Here is a 27,272-nt window from a genome sequence, read left to right as displayed (position 1 = left end):
AGCATTCCTGCAGTTTACTAAAATCAGCTACATGAGAGAGAAATGACACTGTAAGGCCAGTTAAAGCCATTCTGCACTACTGAGCAATTTTATTTGAGAAACCCTGTGAAATAACTGTTGATTATATTAGTCTTTATTTTGTCCCAGCAGCACTCAGTCAGATGCCAGGCTACCACATTAGTAGGACTTTCAAGGAGGAATAAAAGGATTTATTTGTATGTCTACACATCTGAACCACAACCAATTATTTTAAAAAACTATTTGAGGGGCCAGCCTGGTGGTGCAGCAGTTAAGAGCACACGTTCTGCTTCAGCAGCCTGGGGTTCGCCGGTTCGGATCCCGGGTGCAGACATGGCACCGCTTGGCAAGCCATGCTGTGGTAGGCGTCCCACATAAAAAGTAGAGGAAGATGGGCATGGATGTTAGCTCAGGGCCAGTCTTCCTCAGAAAAAAGAGGAGGATTGGCAGCAGTTAGCTCAGGGCTAATCTTCCTCAAAAAAAAAAAAAAAAACTATTTGAGGTTTGCAGCATCCTCAGTGTTTCACCTTTAAGTGGTGGGCTAAAAGTTGACAGCTTCTGTTTTTAGATCTGGATCTGGCAAAGCAACGATATTCAATGTAGTATTTGCAAGGGTACCACTGCCACACAACTTCTTTCCCTGAAGTAGACCAAGACATTTGAGTAAGCGATCAAACAGCAGTAAAAATGCAGAAGACATTGAAGTTCCATCCAAAACTCATGGTCACGCCCATTCATGAAAGACCAGTTAAATGCTGACTTGTTATTCTTCCTGGAATACATGTTCTGAGGCAGAAATCCTCATCAAGAGAACAGAGAGAAAGAAGGTGGTTTCCCAGAGCCAGACATGGTCAATCCTGTTTCTGAGATTGGGGTCTGGTTCTCATCCCAGCTCTGTTCAAAGGAAGATCAACTGGACCCAGGATTTAAAATTCACTGAAGTTCATGCTGATAATGCCATCTTATATCACTTTGCAGAGTTGTGTTAAAACAGGATGCAATGTTATATTAATGTAAAGTGAATAAAAGCAGAATATAAAATTGTACATTATAGTATGCTGTCAACGGTATAAAAGTAATGGATAGAAAAATTCAAATATCTAAGCCTCTTTTAGAATCAAAGCTGGAAAAAATTTTCTTTTCCAATTTGTTTTAAGGAAGGAAGTCTATACTTACTTCGTCCTCATTAGGTTTTCCTTTTAGATCAGAACCAGTCACAAGTCCTATTTCCTAGTGACTCCATAGTGATTCCAGTGCAATACTGTACAAGCATGCAGATGCTTCATTTCCATAAACCCAAATGTCTCCTTCATTTCTCTATGTATTCCTTTTGTATTTCACTGTCCCTCATTATCCACAGAGCACAACCAAATAAGAGGCGAGAGCCCATCCTGAGCCTTTGCTCAGATTTAATCTTGTTAAACTGACTCCGTCTTCTTCCTCCATGGCTCTTCCTATACCCAGCCCTACTGGCCAGGCCTGGCTTATTCATCCTCTGCACCCCACAGACTTCCCCCCGAGCCTCTTTCCACATCTTCCTAGAACCTGACCAAGGGCTCACCAGCTTACTTTTTCTCCTTGAGAGGGCTTCTCAGATCCCAGATGCTCCCAAAATGAAAAAGCTCTCTAGCTCCTTCCCAAACAGTCAGCTATATCTCTCGCCACCTACTCTGGGGACCTGTATCACTTTCTAATTTATAGAAAAGCTAATGATCAATGTGTCTTTATTTTTTTAATACTGCAAGCTCCCTGAAGGCAGGCTTCACATGTGATGCACCTGTGTATCTTCCACAGCTCCTACACCATCAGGAAACCCTATTCAGCTTAGGCACATAAATGCCTTTTTCAAAGCCCAAGAAGGTACTCCCCCAAAGGGCATTAATAGGGTTACCCACATGAAAATTGTCTATAATTTTTATGCTAAGGACTGAATGTTCATTATTCTATGGAAAATTACGTTTTATTGAAACACAGTTTTCAAAGAGGTAATGAATCCTGTTTATTGCAACAGGAGGTTACTATCAACTGAATACTACAGTCACGTATGCTTATTTAATAAGTATTTATACACACATGCCAGATGCTAGCCGCATGAATAATTTTTTCACGGAATAATATAGAAAAGTAGTCGCCTCACACAATTCAAACCAGCCCCTGCCAAAACCATCTCTTTACATATTTTATTCTATGAAAGCTGTGCCCCCCACATTCCTACTGATATCTCAGCTGAAGACAGGTGGTTTACTTTGTAATTGGTATTGTAGGGGAACTTCAAGAATCTGGAGGCCATACTATGAAAGAATTTTTTAAGTAACTATTAAGACTATTAAATTATAGATAAGGGAGATAGACTACAACTGACTTTTTTTATTGTGATAAAATATACATAACAAAGTTTACCATCTCAACTATTTTCAAGTGTACAGCTCTGTGGCATTAAGTACATTCACATTGTTGTACAACCATAACCACCATCCATCTCCAGAACTTTTTCATCTTCCTAAACTGAAATTCCATCTCCATTAAACACTAACTCCTCATCCCCTTTTCCCAGCCCCTGGTAACCATCATTCTTCTGTCTCTATGAATTTAACTACTCAAGTACCTAATACAGTGGAACCATACAATATTTGTCCTTTTGTGACTGGTTTATTTTACTTAGCATAATGTCCCCAAGGTCCATCCATATTTTACAATGTGTCAGAATTTCCTTCCTTTTTAAGGCTGAATAATATTCCACTGTGTGTTTATATCACATTCTGTTTATCCATTCATCTGTCCATGGATACTTGGGTTGCATCCACCTTTTGGTTTTGGTGAATAACGCTGCCATGAACATTGGTATAGAAATACCTGTTCAAGTCCCTGCTTTCAATTATTTTGAAACTGAAGTAAAATTTACTGGATCAAACGGTAATTTTATGTTTAATTTTTGTAGGAACCATCATACTGTTTTCCAAAGTGGCTACACCATTGTATATTCCTGCCAGCAGTGCACAAGGGTTCCAATTTCTTCAGATTCTTGTCAACACTTATTATTTTCCGTTTTTTGACAATAGCCATCCTAATGGGTGTGAAGTGGTATCTCATTGTGGTTTTGAAGTATGCTCCCCTAAGATTAGTGATGTCAAGCATCTTTTCATGTGCTGATCAGTCATTTGTAAATCCTCTCTGGAGAAGTATCTATTCAAGTACTTTGCCCATTTTTTAAACTTTAATTTTTAAAATTAAAAAAAAAATTTTTTTGGTTGTTGCTGTTGAGTTGCAGTAATTCTCTATATATTCTGGATACTAATCTCTTATCAGATGTATGATTTGCCTATATTTTCTCCTATTCTGTATGTTGTCTTTTCACTCTCGATAGTGTTCTTTGGTATACAAAAGTTTTTAATTTTGATGAAATCCAATTTATCAATTTTTTTGTTGTCTGTGCTTCTGGCATCATATCCAAGAAGTCACTGCCAAATCCAATGTCATGAAGCTTTTCCCCTATATTTTATTCTAAGAGTTTTATAATTTCAGCTCTTACGTTAAGGTTTTTGATTCATTTTTAGTTAGTTTTTGTATATGGTATTAGATGAAGGTCCAACTTCATTCTTTTGCTTGTGGATACCCAGTTTTCCTAGCATCATTTGTTGAATAAAGTGTCCTTCCCCATTTACTGTCTTAGCACCCTTACTGAAAGTCATTTGACTGTATATGTGAGGATTTATTTCTTGGCTCTTACTCTATTCCACTGGTCTATGTCTCTCTTTATGTCAGACCACACTGTTCTGATTATTGCAGCTTTGTAGCACGTTTTATAATCAGGAAGTATGAGACCTACACTTGACTTTTAAAAGCTAGAAGTCAAACTCGTTCAATAAAAAATGGGAAAGAATCCCAGACTACCACAGAATCCTGGGGCTGCAGCAATCTTTTAAAAAATTCCCTGTAATGGGCCCAGGTCTTTATAATCTTGCTCAGTGGAATCACAGCTTGTGTTCTTGTTGATTTATGGTGCTCTACAATGATGTTTTTATAAAATTCATTGGGGGTCCTTTGGGTGCAGTAGGATAAACCAGTCTTAGGGCATCTGAGGCATTGGAAGTGTATGGAAAAAAGGCACTACACTGAAGGCAAGAAAACTGGGTTCTATACCCAGTCCCATGGCTAAATCAGAGTGTAAAGCCTGGACAAGACTGTTAATTGCTCTGGGTGTAACATTAAAATGGAAATACTACTATCTGTCCTCTGTGACTTACCAGATTGCAGTAAGAATAACAATTTGCTTTCTAATGAAAGACAGCAATCTGTATCAAGCAATTTAATACTGGAAAAGGAGTAACACCAGGAGTTTGCTGCCAAGATTGTCAGTCTCACTGACAAATGTGAAAAGAGTTTTAAATATAATTGTCCTGCCTGCTCAGGTAGATGACACAAATATGTTTCAAGCCAGGAGACAATATATGACAGCAGTTAGAAACACAGGCTTTGGGGTCTGACAGAAATGGATATGAGTGCTGGTTACACTACTTACTAGCTATGTGCCTTCATCTGATATGATAGTTAACCTCTCAAGTTCAAGTGTCCTTATGGATAAGATGGAGAAATACCATAGTTTAGCTCACTGAATTGTTGTGATGATTAAATGACATTGCGTAATTGCTCCTGGTTCACAGTAGATGTTAAGAAAGCCTTATTTAGTAATATAGTGATAGGAGACACTGAACTCTGAAACTTTAAGACAGTAGGTATCTTTCCACATAAGACGATGTGTTTTGCATACGTAATAATTTAAACTGCACTTACCCTATCTCCAGGTCGCACCATAGGCTCTTGCTTTGTACCTAATTTATGCAGAATGTTGTAAGCAACCTTCATACTTCTTGTCCACAGTTTGCCTAACAATACAAATTATAAAGACACAAGTAATTGGACATATGCATTTTCAGTTATGTATATATGTGCACACAAAACTACAGAGACAGTATTTACTTTTTCATTTTAAGCCTTCAAGTTATTCTGAGTCCCTGGAATCAAGATGAGAAAAGCCAGCAACCCTGACTCATAAAATCTGAGAAGCCTGAATACTGAAATAAGGTACTAATACCAATACTCTTAGTGTGCAAAGTACCTACAGCAAAGCCATAGAAGGTTTTAACTATCATCACAGAAGTTGTGGGCGAAGATTTCTAGGGAGTGCAGCAAGGGACCACAGCAATAGTGCATTACTGCTGATTTGTGTTGCAGACATCCTGCAATACGACTCTATGAACAGGTCTTTCTGCGTGACTGTCATACGACTCTATGAACAGGTCTTTCTGCGTGACTGTCATACGACTCTATGAACAGGTCTTTCTGTGTGACTGTCATGGACACAAAGAGCTCAGACAGTCTCTACAGGGCCTGGTCCTTCTCCCTCTCCAAGTCCTAAGTTTCTCAACTTAAAATTTTCCTAACCTCAGGGTTTTAGGGTTTTGGAGAGGAATCCTTGAACTTACATAAAGATTATGGTAAAATTTTGAATTATTTTAAAGTTTAAAAGGCCAGAAAAAATGATCAAAAACAGGATTAAAAAAACCCAAAACACTTTAGAAAAAAAATGACCAGCTTTGAAGAGCTTGCAGATTTCAAGTCCCAGCCTCCATCCCAGGGCCAAACATTTCCTCAGCATTACCCAGGCAACAGTAAATAGTCTGAGATGGAATAAAAACGACTGTTAAATCTAATATGAGTTCTTGGGCAAATAAAGGGCCTCTTACAAATTCATCTTCTATGAGCTCTCAGAGTGGTCAAGATGTTAGAAGTTATATTAATATAACAGTAGTATAATAAAGTTGAGCAATTTTAACTGTTTCCCATAAGTGCAATCACTGTTTTAATCATTTTTGTATTTTAAATGTAAAAGCTAAATTAAAAAATTTTTTGTTTACAACACATATTTTGAATGAAAAAAATCTGAATTTGTTTTATTTTATATTGGACTTTGCAGTAACCCAAAATAGGGTCACTACTGTTTACCCACCACAGGGTTTATCAATTTATCTCCCTCTTAGTGATTAGGGGACGAAGACAATGTTTTTGTTATCTGTGATTCCTCTAATTCCTAGGACAGTATGCAGTTTAGCATACTTCTTGAGCATTTAGAGTAATTACTAGGTATGAAATTTTATTCATGCTCACTCCTCCTCAAGACTGGCTCCCTTACAATTATTTGGTATTTTATTTGATGATTACATCCCCCCCCCCCAAAAAAAAATAGTCAGTAGCCATTAGAAATAACTCAGTGAGTAAATTTTTTTCCTAAAAAAAGAAAAAATACAGGGGCTGGCCCCGTGGCCAAGTGGTTAAGTTCGCACACTCCACTGCAGGCAGCCCGGTGTTTCGTTGGTTCAAATCCTGGGTGCGGACATGGCACTGCTCCTCAAGCCATGCTGAGGCAGCGTCTCACATGCCGCAACTAGAAGGACCCACAACAGAGAATATACAACTATGTACCAGGGGGCTTTGGGGAGAAAAAGGAAAAAAATAAAAAAATCTAAAAAAAGAAAAAAAAAAAGAAAAAATACAAATATGTTGTGCCTTTAGATCTTTTTAATGTGAATATTAGGGAATTATTATAGTTGAATAAACAATTACAATCAGTTTATCGTAATTGAAAAAAATCAATGTGTTGTAAATAGACAAATCAATTACAATAAAAATTAGCACCATTATATTTTTTTAAAGTTTCAACTTCATTTTCACCTTGGAATATTAAAGTTGATATCATCATAAATTCATATAAAAGTCAGCTTACAATAGAGTGTTTGAAAAGGGCAACACATTTTGGGCAAAATTCCAGAATTATACTTGATATTTTTCAAAGAGAAAAAGAAAGAATAGGTTGCTGATTTAAACTAAAGGAGATACAATAGTTCTTGACCAGTTTATAGAGGAGGAAGAAAAAAACTTCCCAACAAGAATACTCTACCCAGCAAAGACACCATTCAAAATTGAAGGAAAGAAAAAGTTTTCCAGACAAGCAAATCTAAACTGGCCTTACAAGAAATGCTAAACAGATTTCTTTAAGCTGAAAAGAAAGAGTACTAATTATTAACAGGAAAACATAAGAAAGTATAAATCTCACTGGAAACAGCAAATATATAGTAAAGGTACTAGGTCAATCACTTGTAAAGCTAGTATGAAGGCTAAAAGACAAAAGTAGTAAAAATAATTGTAACTACAATAATTAGTTAAGGGATACACAAGATAAAAAGATGTAAAATGTAACACCAAAAGCATGCCCCAGGTTTCTTTTGGGGTAGCTATACTTAGACAAAATTGACTTTAAAACAAAGAATGCAATAAGAGACAAAGAAGGGCCTTATCTAATGATAAAGAGATCAATTCAACAAGAGGATATAACATTTGTAAATATTTATGCACCCAACAAGGGAGCACCTAAATATATAATGCGAATATTAACAGACCTAAAAGGAGAAATAGGAAGCAATACAATATAAGCAGGGGAATTTAATAGCCCACCTACATCAATGGATAGATTTTCCCTGCAGAAAATCAATAAGGAAATACCAGTCTTAAATGACACATTAGAATAGACGGACTTAAGATACATACAGAACATTCTATCCAAAAGCAATAAAATACACATTCTTCTCAAGTGCACAAGAGACATTCTCCAGGATGTCCTGGAGAATTAGGCCACAAAACAAGTCTTTACAAATTTAAGAAGACTGAAATCATATCAAGCATTTTTTCTGACCACAATGCTACGAAACTATAAATTAATTACAATAAGTAAACTGGAAAATTCACAAATATACACAGACTAAACAACATGCTACTGAACAACCAATGGGTCAATTAAAAATCAAAAGAGACGTAAAAAACACATCTTGAGACAAATGAAAATGGAACTACAAAATACCAAAATGCATGGGATGCAGCAAAAGCAGTTCTAAGAGGGAAGTTCATAGCAATAAACGCCTATCTCAAGAAACAAGAAAAATCTCAAATGAACAACCTAACTTTACACCTCAAGGAAGTAGTAAAAGAATAAATGAGGACCAAAGTTAGTAGAAGGAAAGAAATAATAAAGATCAGAGCAGAAATAAATGAAATAGAGACTAAAAAGACAATAGAAATGATCAATGAAACCAAGAGCTGGTTCTTCAAAAAGATAAACAGAATTGACAAACCTTTAGCTAACTCACCAAGAAAAAAAGAGAGAAGGATCAAATAAAATCAGAAATGAAAGAGACATTACAACTGATCACAGAAATACAAAAGATCATAAGAGACTACTATGAAAAATTTACACCAACAAATTGGACAACCTATAAGAAATGGAGAAATTCCTAGAAACATACAACCTTCCAAAACCGAATCATGAAAAAAAATCTAAATAGGCCAATTACTAGTAAGGAGATTGAATCAGTAATTTAAAATCTCCCAACAAAAAAAAGTCTGGGACCAAAATGGCTTCACTGGTGAATTGTACCAAACATTCAAAGAAGAATTAATACCAATCCTTCTCAAACTCTTCCAAAAAACAGAAGAGGAAGCAACATTTCCAAACTCATTTTACAAGGACAGCATTATCCTGATACCAAAAACAGACAAGGGCACCATAAGATAAGAAAATTACAGGCCAAATCCCTGATGAACATAGATGTAAAAATCTTTAAAAAAATATTAGTAAACTGAATTCAATACATTAAAAGAATCATACACCATGATCAAGTAGGATTTATCCTAGAGATGCAAGAGTGGTTCAACATCTGCCAATCAATCAATGCGATACACCCCATTAACAAAATGAAGGGTAAAATTCATATGATCATCTCAATAGATGCAGATAAAGCAGTTGACAAAATTTAACATCCATTTATGATTAAAAAACTCAACAAAGTGAGTACAGAGGGAATGTACCTCAACATAATAAAGGCCATACATGACAGACTCACAGCTATCATCATACTCAATGGTGAAAAGCTGAAAGCTTTTCCTTTAAGATCAGAAACAAGACAACAATGCCCACTCTTGCTACTATAATTCAACATAGTTTTGGAAGTCCTAGCCACAGTGATTAGGCAAGAAAAGGAAATAAAAGGCATCCAAATCAGAAAGAAAAAAGTAAAACTGTCACTATTTGTAGATGACATGATACCATACATAGAAAACCCTAAGGGCTCTACCAAAAAACTGTTAGAACTAATAAATGAGTTCAGTAAAGTTGCAGGGTATAAAATTAATACACAGAAATTTGTTGCATTTCTATACACTAATATTGAACTAACAGAAAGAGAAATTAAGAAAACAATTCCATTTACAACTGCGTTATAAAGAATAAAATACCTAAGAATAAATTTAACCAAAGAGGTGAAAAACCTCTACACTGAAAAATATAAGACATTGATGAAAGAAATTGAAGGTGACACAAACAAATGGAAAGACATTCCGTGCTCAGGAATTGAAAGAATTAATATTGTTAAAATGTCCCTATTACCCAAATCCATCCACAGATTCAATGCAATCCCTACCAAAATTCCACTGGCATTTTTCACAGAAATAGAACAAATGGTCCTAAAATTTATATGGAAGCACAAAGACTGTGAATAGCCAAAGTGATCTTGAGAAAGAAAAACAAAGCTGGAGGCATCATATATCCTCATTTCAAACTATATAACAAAGCTATAGTAATACAAATAGCATGGTATTGGCATAAAAACAGACATATAAATTAATGGAGCAGAATAGAGAGCCCAGAAATAAACCCACGCATATACAGTCAATTATCTTATGACAAAGGAGCCAAGAATACACAATGGGGAAAGGACAGTCTCGTCAATAAATGGTGCTGGGAAAACTGGACAGCCACATGAAGAATAACAATGCACACTACCTTACACCATACACAAAAATTAACTCAAAATGGATTAAAGACTTGAATGTAACACCTGAAACCATAAAACTTCTAGAAGAAAATATAGGCCAGAAGCTCTTTGACATAGATCTTAGCAATGACTTTTGGAATTTGACACCAAAAGCAAAAGCAACAAAAGAAAAAATAAACAAGTGGGACTACATCAAACTAAAAATCTTCTGCACAGCAAAGGAAACCATCAACAAAATGAAATGGCAACCTACTGAATGGGAGAAAATATTTGCAAATCATCTATCTGATAAGGGCTTAATATCCAAAATATATAAAGAACTCATACGACTCAACAGCAAAAAACCAAACAATCCAATTAAATAATGGGCAGATCTGAATAAACATTTTTCCAAAGACATATGGATGGCCAATAGGTATATGAAAAGATGCTCAACATCACTAATCATCAGGGAAATTCAAATCAAAACCATAGAGAGATTGCCTCACACTTGTTAGAATGGCTATTATCAGAAAGACAAGAAATAAAATGCTGGTGAGGATGCGGAGAAAAGGGGACCCTTGTGCACTGCTGGTGGGAATGTAAATTGGTGCAGCCACTATGGAAAACAGTATGGAGGGTCTTCAAAAATTTAAGAATAGAACTGGCATATGATCCAGCAATTCTACTTCTGGGTATTTATCTGAATAAAAGGAAAACACTAACTCAAAAAAATATATGTACACTGCAACATTATTTACAATAGCCAAGATATGGAAGCAACCTAAACGTCCATTGACGGACAAATGGATAAAGAAAATGTGGTGTATATATACATATACAATGGAACACTATTCAGCCATAAAAAAGAATGAAATCTTGCCATCTGTGACAACATGGATGGACGTTGAGGGCATTATGCTAAGTGAAACAAGTCAGACAAAGAAAGACAAATTCCATATGATCTTACTTATATGTGGAATCTAAATAAAACCCCAAAACCAAGCTCACAGATACAGAAGAGACTGGTGGTTGCCAGAGGCGGGGGTGGTGAGTGGGTGAAGGGCTCAAAAGGTACAAATTCCTAGCTATAAAATAAGACATGGGGATGTAACGTACAGCATGGCAACTATAGTTAATAATAGTTAAAAAGACTGCATTGCATATTTGACATGAAATTCCCCCAGATTTAAGGCAAGTTAAACAGACAGTTTAACTGGGAAAACAGATATTTAGACTCTGAATCAGCCATGTGCATGTAGAAGGAAAAAAGGTGTATAAATGATGTAAGTACTACCTTATTACATATTAATTTTAATTTTACTTGGATTTGAGTGAGGAATAAGCAACTTGTACAGAGTGTAACTCTGAGGAGGGAGGGAAGCAGGTGGGTAAGAAGGGCTATCAGAGCTCACTAAAAAAAGAAGAAAAAGATGAGCATTTGCTTCGTAGAAAAAGCACACTGCAACAAGGCAAAATGAACTTTCAGATAATCTCACTAAGACAGGGAGGGAGGGGAGGAGGAAGAGACTGAGGTTTCCGCAAGTAAGACATGACAGAAGGAAATTAGCTGCATAGCATGATTTATTTTTATTAATTTAAGATTATGAAATGCCATGGGTTCTCTTCAGTATACTTTTTTATTTGTATTGGTAAATGGAAAACCACCTTTTTTTCTAAGTTTGTTCACAACTTTCATTTGCCATCTGTACTTCCTATTAAAGATCCCAAATTTCTCAGCTGGGAAATTCTCCTACCTTAGCACTTTGCAGGAAGCTGAATTTTAGAGTTGAAGGTATACTACAATACCGTAATAGTCTAGTACTTCAATTTACCAAGTTGTTTCGTATTACAACAATTCTCATTCAATGAACTTTTCTCTGCATCTTCTTAGCAACATGTTCACCTATTTTAGTGTTTCTACATAGAACGCACTTTTCTATAGTTTTCATCGCATTAGCCAACATTTTGATTTTGCATCCTGATAAGTTGTAATCCTTCATTTGGAAATGTACTGCTTTTTTCTATTCCTTTAATAAGTAAAAACCAAGCTTGACCCATAGCATATACCAACTAGAGATGACTAAAATGCAACAGAATACAGATGATTTAAAAGCAGGAGTTGAGATGCATTGGTGCAGACATGTGCGTTCTACATTTTCATAGATAACATTTGGTCTGTATCTTACACGTCAAATTCACCTTAACCTTGCAAGAAGGGAAAGTCAGCACTACTCTGTCCTGCGTTCCAACAGCAGAAGGGGGGCTGTACTTCCAATCTAGATCAGCAGCCCCTGAGAACCGTGACTCACTCTTCTCTGATTGCCCAAGCCTCAGCAATGAGCCAGTGCACAGTCGGTGCTTCAGACACCAGAACAAATGCTTGTTGGCTGACAGACGAGTGCTTCGCTCACCTGTGCATGCAGGTGGGTCCTAGAATTCCCTGCATGTGGGCATGTAAGCCCTGGAAGAATTAGCTTAGGAACAGCAGTTCCAAGTACACAATCAGCTCCATGGCTGAATCTGGCAAGAGATGAGGGTCACACAGGAAAGTCTCTATCTTTTTGACTGAATACAACCTATTTCCAAGAGCATAATTTTTTTAAAAATTCAAGTTTATGCCTTATCTTAGGTGAAATACTCTTTATCCACTTAGAATTAGCCAACGAAGGCATAAAAACAACGAGGCTATAAATCATATGCTCCTAAACTCAAATCCCATTTCTGTCCATGAGATGCATAGAATAACTGAGTCTATGGCTGGTGCCTCCTGGGGCCCCACATCCCCATAGGGCTGGACTCTACATTATTTAACACAACATCTGGCCTTTGACCTCGATTGCTAATGTAGAAACCAATTTCTTTCCTACCTGCATTCAGAGGAGAGTTATTGGCATAAAATGCAAAACTGAAAGGAAAAAAAGGTAATCTAACCACACATGTCCAGATATAATATGAGCCATTCTGGTCTTTTAGTCATTAAGCTGGTTTCTTCACAAAGCTGCAGCAGATAGTATGAAAATAACCGACAATCTGGTTTCTCCACAGCCCCTTACCCATGGAACAAAGAGAGAGGAATCTCTCTGGTACAGTTAACTATTTCCAAAAGTTTACAGACTGCATTAACTGTACTGAATGAAGAATTAGAGAAAAGCTTGTTTCTCTTACTTTCTGAAAAAGCACTTTGGAAACAGACTTTGTTTCTTCTGAGTGATATATGTCAAAGAGTTTGGATATACATTCTTTAACTACCAATCTTTCCTGAAAGCAACAAGAGTATCAGACATACATTCCAAGAGGTAAAATCCAACATCTTATTAGAGTTATGATCACTAATTTTGGTATCCATTTCTGGACTTTACTCAAAAAACATTAATAACTTTTCATATTCAAAACAAATAATTTTCCTAAAATATTTCTTTTCAGATTCTAGTTATTTCCATACCCAGAACATAAGGCAGCACAAGTGTAAATCAGCCACCCTGAAAGGGGCAGTGCGTGCGTAAGCAAATGAAAGGCGAGTACCCTTCTAGGATTACCATAAGTGAGGATGTACAGGGGCTTCCCGTTCGTGTCCATTGTGGTCAAGCATGGGGCCTTTGGGGAGATGGTCCCCCATCTCTGTAACGCGGCTTCTAGAGACGGCGGCCAGTTCGTAACCACACCCAGCTGCTCCCCTCGCATTGCCAACATCTGGGCTCCCTCTGGCTTTGGCTGGTTTGGATCTGGTTGTTGAACTAAGTACATTTGAATACAAAAGTTTTCAAGAAAAATACATCCATGTTAGTACGATCACTTTTTTCTTCTTATAGAAGCCAGGAGACTTAGACTTAAGGTATAAATTTATTAACAGACAGAAAACATGCACACACGCTCTTCTGGAATCAGGGCCATGACCTACATACTGGCCTCATGGATGGAATGGAAGCACTGAATTCTTATAATTTCCAAGGCAGTAATAGGGATGGGTAACTTAGGGCGACCTGAGTGCATTATAAACTGAGGACAAGTAAAACCATATATTTTAACACACCTAGAGTCTTTGTTTAAAATATCAATTACTGACATACACTAGCAATTCCAGATTCCAAAGAGCTCGAATCTTGCTAAATTATATTTTGCCCTTAAATAGTGAGATGCAAATTTAAATTTGCTACAACTACTATGAATAACTAGCACAGAGCGTATTTCCTTGAGTAAAACAAAAGAAAAACAAATGCCTCATAATAAAATACAATTTGCCCAACTCTTTAGAAATGTTTCTCTCTCATAGTTGACAATTTCTACCTCCTGGCCAGAAAATCAGCTATATCTTACTTGTGGTATAAAGAACAGAAATAAAGAGTTTGGGTTTGACACAATAAGCAGTATTTTTTTTTTAGGTAGTTTGTGTTAAAAGGCTCACAAGCATTCAGAGGATAAGACACTGTGCCTGAATTTGTAGAGAGTGGAGGAAAACGAGGCCTTCTATACGAGCCCTCTGCGTTCCTCTCAACAAGCTTATGCAGAGAGCAATGCCTCACCATGAGCTAAGGTTTTCTATAATTTACTTGCATTTCTGAAACTTGATGGAGCCCTTAGAAAGAGGCCTGGCTCATGGGACAAAATCCAAAATCATATTCTGCTGAGGACGATAAACAAATAATCAGTTTGGAAATCTATCCAACCACGCAGTGCTCAGCGCACCTTTAAGGACCTTGGGGAGCAGTAACTACAGTCTCTAGATAAGACTCCTGTCTTCCACTGAATGCGGAGAGATTACTGCTCTTAAGAAGTAAAATACCTTTGTAGAAAAAATATCATTGTAGTTTATGGTACCATAGGGACAATGAAACAAATGGGGATGGGAAAGGGTTCTTTTACCTTCTAACAATTCTTCAAAGTCATCAACAAAGAACTCCCTTAATGGCGGTCGTTTAGGTCGCTTGAGGGTGTTGACGAGCTGCTGAATTTTTGCTGATACCCGGCTACTTACTGGCACTCCTGAAAAACAGAAGCACAGATGAGCTGATTGCAGGACATCACAGCTGAATGAGCAGCCACATAACACGGCTGTGACGCTCTGGCTCCATTGTGAGGGCTGTGAGAAGCAGGCGAATGCGCTTGAGACTGAGTATCCCTCAAAGTGTCACCTGAGACGATGTGCAGAGTGAAGATATTCCACTGGGTGGACTGCCACAGTGCAGGGACCCTGCAGGGAACCACAGGAGGGTAAAGAAGCGGCAGAAATCATTCTCCTTCACTTCACGAGTCCTCCTGGTTTGGTGATGTCGGGAAGACTCTGGACCACAGAGAAGGCTTGGTCCCATCTCTAATTCCTAAAACAGTCACACTGTCTCAGGTTCTCCACTCTCAACAGGAGTCAGAGAGCTGACAAAGCAGCGAGACCCTCCCTGAGTCCCAGAGACCACTGGTGCTTGGCCTTGCAGGGGCCAAAACAACATTCTGCTGGAGAAGTGAATTTGGCTGCTCTGTAGCGTCTGGGCTCTAGGTGATTGTCTGGCGCTGCCGCCCCGCACTTCCTGATGAAAGCAAGCAGGACTCAGGTTCCACAAGCTCTGTGGCAGGCCCTGCCCTCTCACAGGGGACCACCGGTCCTTCCTACCTGTCTTTGAGTAAACTCTCAGGCAATGCAATCTAGAAGCACAGCAATTTCAAGTCTCTAAATTCATTTTTTCATATAACATAGAGTACTAGAATATACTTCACGTGTCGAGAAAAATAAATCCGATTTAATGATAATATATTTATTACTTACAACAATGAATGCGACAGCATTTTGAAAACTGATTAAGTTAACTGATCACTGAAAAAGGCATAAAGTTTTGATGCGGGATCGGTGAGCTGAGGAGTCGAAAGAAAGATTTCTTAGACTCTCAAGATGTGGCAGTAGTGCTCTTTTATTTAGAGAATAGTGTGGAATAGCATGGGGACAGGACCCATGGGCAGTCAGAGCTTCTGCTGCCGCCGCTTCTCCTGCCCCGGCTGGCATGGGGACAGGGCCCATGGGCAGGCAGAGCAGCTGCTGCTGCCCCCGCTGGCATGGGGACAGGACCCATGGGCAGGCAGAGCTGGTGCGTGGGGACAGGACCCACGGGCGGTCAGAGCTCCTGCTGCTGCCCCGAGTTGAGGGTTAGGGCTAATTTTATAAGGCATGGGTACGTGACTTATTTTCACTGGAGAAAAGAAAAGAGGATGTAAAAAGTCATTAAATGATTTCAGTGCAGATGGGGTCTGGTTATTGTGCGGTCATGTAACTTTAGATACGAATCTGGCCATAGAGATCGGCATGTAGGTGAGGATGCCCTGGGCTTCTCTCCCTGGGGCAGTCCTAATTCATACCATAACAAAAGTCCACTGGGTCATATAGTTTGGCATGTAGGCCAGGTCACCTCGAGCTTCTCTAGCTGGGGCAGCCTTAATCCACATCAGTTTTATTTTTTTATTTTTTATTTTTTTGAGGTAGATTAGCCCTGAGCTAACTACTGCCAGTCCTCCTCTTTTTTGCTGAGGAAGCCTGGCCCTGAGCTAACATCCGTGCCCATCTTCCTCTACTTTTTTTTAATATGTGGGACGCCAACCACAGCATGGCGTGCCAAGTGGTGCCATGTCCGCACCTGGGATCTGAACCAGCAAACCCCAGGCCGCCAAGAAGTGGAACGTGCAAACTTAACAGCTGTGCCACTGGGCCAGCCCCAGGCATGAAGTTTTAAAATTTTAAAATAAATAGACCATGGGGCCTGCCTGGTGGCCTAATGGTTAAGTTCATGCGCTCTGCTTCAGCAGCCCAGGGTTTGCAGGTTTGGACCCCACGCGTAGACATAGCACCGCTCACAACCCATTCTGTGGCAGCATCCCACATAAAACAGGGAAAGATTGCCACAGATGTTAGCTCAGGGGTAATCTTCCTCATACACACACAAATAAAATAAATAAATAGCCCAAATTAATGAACAAAAGGAGTGCCAACATGCTGACATCCTTAACAGGATCAAATATATCCCCTGCAGGCAAACTTCATTGTCGCTGAAAGGAGCTCAGAACTGGCACCTGGTAACTATGGGTTTGGAAAGTTTACAGCTCTCAGTCTGAAGAACTACGGCCTGGAGGCAGGTCTTTCCCATAATGGCTGAGGCAGAGTCCTCCTTTTCCATTGTGTGGTATCACAAAAACAGACCTCGGCTTTTGGAATGACAGAATTCAAGGAAATTTTTCTATCAAATAAAAAAACATTTTAGTAGGTAGTTTTACAATAGTCTATAAGCACTTTCAGAATTGAGATATTAAATATTTTAAAGTTTTGAAAACATGTAAAAATATACAACCGAGAATTCAGAATATCTTAACATAGTATTTCCCCATCAAATAGTTCCACTTAATTTAGTTCAGATGGAGATCATTCCACAGGATTACTGGTTCTCCAGCTTAGTTTAGAACCTATAAGAATCATCCTAGGACCCAGATCAGAGCTTCTGATGTGTTAGGTCAGGGATGCAGCCCAGGTGGTTCTGATATGAGAGGTTATCACACTGAGAAACACTGGCCTGGACAACACGTGACTCATATGGAGTCATATGGACAACATACTTACTTAACTGGGGGAGTAGGAGAAGATGATGGACTTCAAAGACAATAAAGTTATTAAAACTGGAGTGACCTCAAATGTACCAATGGAGAGCTCATGAAACCCGGTGACTTTGGGCTCTGACCATAATGAAGTGCATGCTGCCTGTTAGAGGCTGGGTCTAGGTCTTCCTCACTGCCTCCAAATCACACGGTACAATGGGACATGAGCACAGTGGGATGGATGGCACACCAAAGCTACTCTGGCTATCTTCAACGAAAATAACATTTTATATCATCATCGGGTTCTATTCTAACTTTCATGACCCAACGAAGGACTGAGACTTAAAGACAGCAGAATAAAGCATGAAGTTCATGTTCAAGTCTGCTACTTCAGATTGGGTAACAGAAATGGCCACCGTAATCAGAACATACCAAGATGGGAGATACGAGGAATAAAAGATAACCCCCTACTGCTGTATTTTTTCAAATCGCTAATACTTTTTCCAATATGGAGAAAAAAAAGACCCTCTTTCTTCCAAAGTCTAAAGCACCACACTAGCCCATATCTGTCAATTATTTTGTTTTACATTGAACTTCGTCTTGCCCTTCTAAATAATCACTGATGGTCTAAACACTTGACACTAATTTCTTAACTGCTGAACCAACACTCATTATTCATTAGTAAAAACACAAGTCTTATAAAATTTCTTTTTCTTCTCATGACTAAATTCCTACAACGTGACATTTTTTCCTACAAGGAGTAACTCTTGGCCAACTTGGAGATAATTTGCAATTCTTGTGACTATACCACCTTCTATGGGTGGCTCCTGAAGAACATGATATATGAGATTCAATGAGCTGACTGTGCATCTAGAAGAAACACATCCCATCATGGGCACAGAAAGGCAAGTTAGTAGAAATTAGAATTTACAAAGAAGGAAAGAAGTTGCTGAAGACATACCATCACCAGTCTCCATGAGCTCAGCATTGCCATACTTGGGTGCTGTCCGTGACGTCGTTGAGCCTTGCGGCCTTTCTACTTGTATTGAGTGTTCTGAGGTGTAAGTGGTTACATCAGGAGGTGCAGAGTGATTTTCTGTAAAGAAGCCAATTACAAGTTTTCTGGTTATCATGACAGTTATTCTGAAGGCTAAGTAACCAATGGGGTTTCAAAAACTGCACATCCTAAGAAGAGACCATGACCCTGAATCCAAGTCTACTACAGAAATCTCAGCATAAAGATGGTCTTTAAGATACTTTATACAGCTCAAAATGGAACAAAGGTAGATAAAACTTCAGACGTAATATCATAACAGGAGCCACATTGATGAAGCACTGTGACATTTTAACTAAAGTAATTTTCAAGCAGCCAATGGAAAAAGAGATATTGTAAGTTATGTGTCTGTTCATATCAGAGTAATTTTCCTGTCTGTCATAGGAAAGGCAGTTAAGAGCTCAAGCTTTGGAGGCAGAGAGCCTGGGGTTTGAATCTCAGCTCTGCAAATTCCTCAAGTCTTGGGAAGTGTCTTAACCTCTTTGTGCCTCAGGCTCCTCATCTATCAAATGGGAATAATAATGGCTACCTCCTTGTAGGGTAGGTTAAATGAATTAACATGTATAAAGTTCTTGGGACATTTTTTGATAGAGGGTGAGCATTCAAGAAGTATTAGTATATTATTTGTTTTAGCATGAATAATACTGAACAGTCATTCAAAATACATCTGTTTACAATCTAGTGTGTACCGGGTGCCATGTCATGCACAGTGAGACCTGCAGCAGTCCTTGCCCACGGCTTTCATTAATGATACAGTTAAGCACTTAAATGGTTACATGGGAAAACACAACTTCTGCATTTATTAAATAAGGCATTAAGGACAGCATGTCAAATGAAAGCATCAATGACATTTTATACATCCTAAGTTCTGATAAGGGTTTTATACTATTAACTTTGATTCGTTAATCCTTATTAGATAGAAACTTGTCAAGATCCTATAGTTCCATGTGACACAAGCACATTACTTTGTGCTGTTGAAAGGAGAGCAGGTTCCGGAAGGCCTCTCTCCTCCAGATGCTGCTGACTTCAGCACTACACATGGGGCCGTCTTAAACACTGAAATCACCAACAAAAGCACAAGAATGAGGAAAAACAGGACACCGAGCAGATTACATAAGGGACACTGTTTACAGCCTGAGCTGGAGCACAAAGGCTGAGCGCAGCCCTGTTCCACCTCAGCTGGGAACATGAGAATGTCCTCACATGACTGTGAGAAGGTCATAGGACTGATTTGGGGTTACAAGTTATTTTAACAAGTAGGTGGATTCACAAGCACGGAATCAGCCAATTGTGAGGCTTGACTGCATACAGAGGTTTATGTGTGAGTGCATATGTGTGTACACAGTACGTATACAGAAGAGCTTGCATAGATTAAGGGACACTACAAGAAATGAGACTTGCAGCTGAGGAAGATTAACCTGTATTCTGGGAAAGTTTCAAGTGTAGCAACCCAGGGTGACCACTCACCCCAATGTGCCCAGACTCTCGGGAGACCTTTTGTCCAGGCACACTGATTCAGCACGTGTGTGGAAACGTACGTGGGGAGCGGGGGTTGAGGGCTGGGGCCACCAACAGTCCCCAATTTGGTTCCCAGGTCCACTGCTCATTGTTGATCACCTGGGACCAGTGACGGACCTTTCCAAGCTTTAGTCTCCTTCTCTGTAAAATGGAGGTGATAATGACAATACTGACCTTGTAAGGTTATAGTGGGAATTAAGTCGATACATACACACAAGCATTCAAGCACTGTTATTGTTAGGTGCACAGACATGTGCTGAAGGGAGGTTTTAGATGCCAGCGTGCTGTGAGATAAACACTGGCACGAGTGGCAGCCCCAATAAGCCACTATTCATCCAGGGTCTGAACCCTTGGAATCTCTGTAAAGCGTGATAAGTGGTACCAAAGCCCTAAACACAGGCCATCAGCAGAGAGCTGAGTGCCCCATTTCTTGTCTCCCTTTCCAAGAGTATTCATCCTGTTGTGGACTGAACTGTGTCTCATCAAAATTCACATGCTGGGGCCCTAACCCCCAGGACCTCAGAATGTGACTGTTTGGAGAAGGGCCTTTAAAGAGGTGATTAAGGTAAAATGAAATCATTGGGTGGGCCAAATCCAATAGGACTGGTTCCTTATGGGAGGAGGACATTAGGACACAGACACACACAGAAGGACGGTCATGTGAGGACACAGGAGAAGATGTCTGTCTACATGCTGAGGAGAGAGGCCTCAGGAGGAACCAGCCCTGCCCACAACTGGCTCTCAGATTCCAGCCTCCAGGACTGAGGGGCAACGAACGCCTATTGTTTAAGCCCCCAGCCTGTGGTATTTTGTACTGGCAGCCCAGCAAACTACAATATATCCTTAAGCGCAGCTTCTTGGATCTTAGCCCAGAAAAGGGGGGCCTGTGAGAGGGAGGTGAGCAAGGTCACGATGCTTTATCAGGTCATGGAGGGGAAGGTTGAGAGGGAGGGGAAGGTTGAGAGTGAGGGAGAGGATCGCTCCAAGGGCCTCTTTAATGTTTCAGACACCGTGTTCATCGTTTTCACCACCTCCACCTGTGCTTTGGCCAAATAGACTATTTCATGTTTCAAAATGATCTAAGTAGTACTTACTGGGGCCTCATACTTCAGATGAAAATACAACAGACACTAATGTATGATGAGCAAGTTTTCAAATTAGCCACCTAAAACAAAAGCAGCTAAAATGTGAGTTCACTGCATTCTGATTCTATTCAGATTTACTTGTGTTTAAGTTACCCTATAGCCACATCACTGGTGAAAGCCAATCAATCTTTGTGTTGGGTGGCAGGAATACTGCAATGTTTCCACTTTGAAGTAGGGAAAAATAATGATTCCAATTCATCTGGTGGTTAAAAAAATAGGAAGAGTGACAGCTGGGTGAATTCAAAGTGTTTTCCAAATTTATTTACATGTCATCTCCCCTGCCACTCCCTTTCAAACTCCTTGAATATGCTGTCACTGTAGGTCACAAACCCAGAGGCTGGCTTCAGTTAGGGAGCCAGAGAATGTTCTGCTGCTATAGTGACGCACTGTTCCCCATTGTATTTTGATAAAGATCGGGCCTCCAGTATTTCATTAGGTTACCTATCTTTTGAGGACTATTTAAAAGAACATTGTACATAACAGATGCTCAAGACACACTTGTTGATGGGTAAGAAGTGGAGCCAAGTTGAAGGTGCAGGTTCAAAGGTCTGAAATGTTCATTGGCTCCAGGCATAAGGCCAATGAAGTCCATGTACATCAGGAGCATTCTGAAGATTAAGAACTCTTGTCAGAGCAGGTTTGTATCTCCTGAGCAAGATGGCCCACTATTCCTTGGATCAATTTCCCAGCACTTTTAAAATCAAAAGAAAAATGGCGGCCACGCTTCCAGGCACCTGTCAAGTGTCACCTCCACTGTGAGCCCCGGGACCTTCACATCTGCTCCCCACGGGGGGTTCTGTCTCATCTGCCCCTGCATCGCTTTCACTCTCCGCAGCCGACATGGGTTCCTTAAGAATCTGCAATTTGAGACAGGCGCAAGAGGAAAGGAGGAGGAAGTATAACTCAGCCATCGTTCGTGATGCACCTGCAATCTCTTTTGGCTCCATCAGCACCAGGGCTGCCATCTCACTTCCTGAATCTCCCCCCTCCCATTCTGGGGTTCGGTCTGTTACTCTTACCAACATCCACCCCATCTGGACAGCTGTTTCCAGGATGACCATTTCAGGATACCGGCTGGTCTCCCTGCTCAGCTCTGCCTTGAAAATTCCCTGCTTTCTTGACCTAACTCCTTCCTACTCACCTGCTCAATCTGGCTTCCTGTGTCCTACTCAGATGCTGACACTACATGGCACTCAGCCCATGCTGTCTACGCTCAGCAAATGTTGGAGGAATAGTTCAAAGAATGAATGAGCATAAGAATGAATAAATTAAAGAACACTTGACAATTCAGATAAAATGCCTCTGGTTCTAACACCAGCTGAAAAGAAGCATTCTTTAATTCTAACTGTCTCACTGGGAATCCCCAGGGGCCAGTGGTGATGGATCCTACTTTTACGCCATGTTAATTATTTTTCAGTCTCCAAATAACTTCTAAATGAAGAAAAGAAAAATAGGAAATCTGGTTTTCATGTGTAGAGAGCCATGTGCTCGTGGTCCACTAACTGATGATGGGTAATGAATAATGCATTTAAAGGAACCCAATCTTCCACGTATCAAGAATGCTCCATCCCGAGCTTCCTATGGTCAACTCAACCACTACTGTCATTGAGCAGAAAGGAAGGAATGAGGTCCCTGTGATACAGACCCTCAGGCCACCTGTCTGTCAAGCTGCTCCAGCTTCCTAAGAGGACACAACTATGCCCTCCACATGGTGGGGGAAAACCAGGTTCCTCAATGAACATGTGGAGGTGAACAGAGCAAAAGTTCAACTGCACCAGACATAATCTCAATGAGCGAAGACACATGGCAAAAGGAATCTGCAATGACGTTGAGGGAAGGAGCCGGCCCTCGACCAAGTCAGAACATCCAGCTTTCCTGCTGGAGGCCTCAGCTTGATTGCTTACTGCATCCATCCTTCTTCCATATGCAGCTACTCAGAAGGAGAGACTTTCCTCTTTGGTTTCACCAGCAGTCTACTTTCACTGGCTTGATTGGAATGCACCTAACGGGAAAGCTGTAACTTGTGTCTCAACCAAAGGTGAGACATGACAATGTAAGTAAGGGTTTATCTTCTTATTCTTTTCATAATCACTCAGGGACAGAATAATATACTTTGTTTACCTGTCCTCTGCTGCAGATTAACTTTTCCTGTGTGTGTGAGTATGAGATACTGCTAATGGGGATTCATAGTTCCTTTTCAAATTTGCAGGCAAATAAATCACCCACAGACTAAACCTAGAGAAGGTGAGAAAAGGGCTCAGTGGTTCCATACTGAAACATTTCTCTTGGCAAAGTTTGAAGGGTCAGGTTGACTTTAGGGGGACTATACAGGTTCTCAGACTGGAACTGCCTCCCCCACACATTTATGCCATGAAAATCCCTAGAAGTCATGATAGTGACTGTTAGACAAAGCTTAGGAAGTCTGTTCTAATATCAGAACAAGAATCTTTAATTTCAGACAACAGTTTCCTGATTTTTATACCACCAAATTCAAATTCACAATGAAAGACTCCAACTGTCACAAAGCCTGCACAGACCACAGACCCAGTGAGGTTGTGATAGGGACACTGAAATCTTCTTTGTTTATGCAAAGTGTAATTGTACCTTTGTCTAGAAAGCGTTTTTAACCATTTTTAACAAGCAAGGCCAAGGTAGAATAGAGATATTGAGGAGAGAGCATGACTGCTGACTGTCATGAGTGGGTGCTCCTCCATCTAGCAGATCTGAGCCTGATTCCTGCCCACCACTCATTAGCTGGGTGCCCTGGGGCATCATATCAACTTTTCTAAGCCTCAGTCTTCTCAACTGCAGGACAAGAATGCTGCTACTCACTCCTTACTGTGGCTGGGGGAGCTAAAGGACGTCATACCCTGCCATCCTTGTGTTCGGGCCCCATTCACACAGGCCCGAAGGTTTCCCTCTCTGCCTTTTCTCCCTTGTTTGGGGACCCTTTCCTCTCAAGAGGTCCAAGAAAGAATCTGTGAAACTCATGTGCATAAATGTGTAAATGATTGTGTTACCACTTTCTGAATTAAAAGCATTTAGATATTGAAAAAAAACAGCAGAACTAAATAGACGAATTTCTCTTACATATTCCAAGGTGTGTGTAAGCAGGTCTGTGAGGCCTTTCTGCAGAGTGGAGCACACAGTGGATGACAGGTTAGGATACCCATGGGCCCAAAAATCATTACTTTGATTCTAAGTTTAAAATCCAAATAAACAAAATCAGTTGTCAGAGGTGAAAACCCCAAAAGCATTTTTGGGGATAAAAGGCTCAGACCTGTGCCCTGACAATACTGATAGAGCAGCGAGCTACAGGATAGTGTGGAAAGGAAGGGACATGAGGGCCAGAGAGGGCTGCAACAGTCCAGAGGGAAGGGGAGGCGCCTGGACCCACGGTCCTGGGAGCAGTAATTCAGAGGAAGAAGGTTTGCAAGACACACGGGCAGCCAAATGCGCAGCACGTGGACACTGATGACATGTGGGAACTAGGAGCAAAGCATGGCTGGTTTGGGGCCTGCTCATGGGAGTTTGAGGCCTTTTTTGATGGACTGATCTCAGGGTACTGGGCAGGGCCATATACAGTGTCGAAAGGCACTTTGAAATGTGGGCTGGTAAAGGATTTCAGGGTGGCAAATACAGATGTGTGAGTCCTGAAAGAGCAGGTGGCCTTGAAAACTGTGGAAGTGGATGAAGTCTGAAATCAGTAAGAATGTAGAGACAGGGTCGGGAGAGGAGCCACAAGAAGGAGAGGAAAGGACCAGAACAGGGAAGGAGAGCCAGAGAGTGATGTGGCCAGAAGAGGAGGAAACCATGGGTGAATAACATCCAAAGCTAGGGTTCACTGATGAGGCAGGCAGGGTAAGATGCAAAAGAGAAAAGAAATGAGCTAGCAAATTCAGGAGGAGCTGGATCCAGAGGGATGAAGGATGAACCTTGGGAAGGGGGAGTATTCTTTCCCAGAAAAGGAAACAGCAAAAGAATGGAGAAAGATATGGAGACATTTGAGCTGGATCAGCAGTTAAAGACTTTCCACAAGGAGATGGAAAAAGGTATATGGTGATATTTGCTCAATTCAGTGAATGTATTTGTGCAGATCTCAGCTTTATCTATTACCAACGAAACATGATGACAAGGATTAGAAGCCAGCATTAGGACTTAACTAAAAATTCCTACTGTCATCTCAGCTGATGAGAGGTCCACCTCTCAAGCCAAGTTTCTTTTAGTACCATATTACCCAATGAGCCACAAGAAATACGTAATTAATAGAATATCTGCCTGTGTTATCTACTGAAAAATCTTTTTTTTCCTGCTTGCTTTTTCAATAGTGGCTTAAAACTCTCTAAAACAACTATGGATTACAGTGAGGTCTGCCTCCTGTTTTTATAAATAAAGTTTTATTGGCACACAGCCATGTTTACATACCATTTATTGTTGCTCTTGTGCTAGAGAGCAGAGTTGAATAGTTGCAACTGAGACCGTACAGCCCACAAAGCCTAAAATATTTATTCTCTGGCCCTTTACAGGAAAAACTTGCTGACCCTGCTGTAGAATTATGAAGCTCTAGCTGTGAGGATACCCTAGCTGGGGGGGTGGGGTGGGGGTAGCTAGGAGGGAGACCCCCAACGCCAGGTGTGTGGGCTTTGCCAACATCACCATCCTCCATATGTATTTGACATTTTAAGACTGTTTGTAAATGTTTGAAAAGTATCAACAGAGCAATTATAAAAGAATTCTCTGATATTGTGGATGATTATACATAAACAAATTAGGGTAATTTATGTCAACAGTAGCTATTCAAGCCTCTGAATAAATTCCCTAGTAAACTAGAATCTAGACTAAAAAAAATGCACTATCTAGACTCATGCTAATTATGCAACAGGTATGTGGGGTGCATATATTCGCCTTTTGACTTCTATCTTCTTAGCAAGATTAAATGCAAGAAATCTGATGAGAATTTGCTTGCTAGTACAGGTAGCACACATCAAAAGCAGCACTCAAGTCAAGGAATTCTAAAATATTCTGGAAATGTCAATTACTTCTATGAATATCTGGTAATGACAATGCAACCCCGACACATGCTGATGGAGCCTATATGTGACAATGCCTCAGATGTGTCAGTTAACAAAGGGTGACAGAGACCTTATCAATTTATCTGTAGCTACAAAATGAGAGAATAACTCATGCAGAAGTCTCTTTAAGTTTCTGAATACACAAAATTTGATTCTGAATGTACAACAAAGTTATTCTGCTTTGTTTTTATCTCAGTCTGGACATGCATTAATAAATATTTTCTCTTCAGTTTCTCCATTTCTATGTAGATAACTAACTCCTATAATTTACTCTCAGGCTTTTTGCAAATATGCCTCTTGAGGTTTAAAAATGTTCCATTAATTCCTCTGGTTACTGTAAGTTACGTTCCTCAATTTTGATACTGATAGAATATTCTAGAGGTACTAATCCTTTCTTATCCAACTGTCTTTATAATGTGGCATGCACAGAGGTTCTGAATAACGTAAATACTTTGTGATAACGATCCAGAAGCCTTCAGGTTCTCACAACGGAGTGAGGGCCTACGAGGTGATGATATCATTCCATCTGAGGTTGTGGGGAGACCTGACAGTAGGTCTCATTTCTTGCATTACAAATGTGCATATTCTCAGTCCTTAGCATCTCAGGATGGGGAATGTCTTGGAGGCCTCACTGTCAGAGTCTTAAGCATGAAGGTAGCAGCACATCACTAAAGAGACAACAACAAGCAGAGCCAGAGGAAGAAAAAACAACCTGGTAGGGGACTTTGCATTGTGTGCTAAACCAGCTCAACTATGGAGATACACATGTGGTGTCCCTATTTATGTCCTCCTGATGGAAACCTACAAGGATTGGGATTTCAGTCCACTAAGGACAAAGAGGAAGAACAGCCCACTTTGTGACATACTCTTCACCGCCTTTATGGTCTCCTACTCCTGTCATGGGGCAAAAGTGCCTATAGACTCTACCCAAGTACTTCACTGCAGGATTAGAGGTCAAGTTGGTGGTTTATTTTACCCTAAATTCCTAAAACACACATAATTTTCTTATCTGTAGGCTTTCCATGATCTCAACAAAAGG

At 40.0% G+C, this 27,272-nt stretch overlaps 1 protein-coding gene across 12 annotated transcripts in view; it reads right to left on the bottom strand.

The window, feature by feature from the left end:
- The window catches only part of DIP2C (disco interacting protein 2 homolog C), a 470,819-nt gene that overhangs the window by 144,692 nt on the left and 298,855 nt on the right, over positions 1-27,272 (bottom strand). For all 12 annotated transcript variants that reach the window (XM_070501194.1, XM_044762232.2, XM_070501190.1 and 9 more), the window contains 4 exons: positions 18,406-18,540; positions 14,742-14,861; positions 13,418-13,615; positions 4,810-4,901 (listed from right to left, as the gene is read on the bottom strand). In XM_070501194.1, coding sequence (XP_070357295.1) covers positions 4,810-4,901; positions 13,418-13,615; positions 14,742-14,861; positions 18,406-18,540 — 545 coding nt within the window. The remainder of the gene's footprint in view (positions 1-4,809; positions 4,902-13,417; positions 13,616-14,741; positions 14,862-18,405; positions 18,541-27,272) is intronic.

Source organism: Equus asinus, chromosome 29, assembly GCF_041296235.1.
Source record: "Equus asinus isolate D_3611 breed Donkey chromosome 29, EquAss-T2T_v2, whole genome shotgun sequence".
NCBI lineage: Eukaryota > Metazoa > Chordata > Mammalia > Perissodactyla > Equidae > Equus > Equus asinus.
This window is presented reverse-complemented; position numbering and strand designations above follow the sequence as displayed.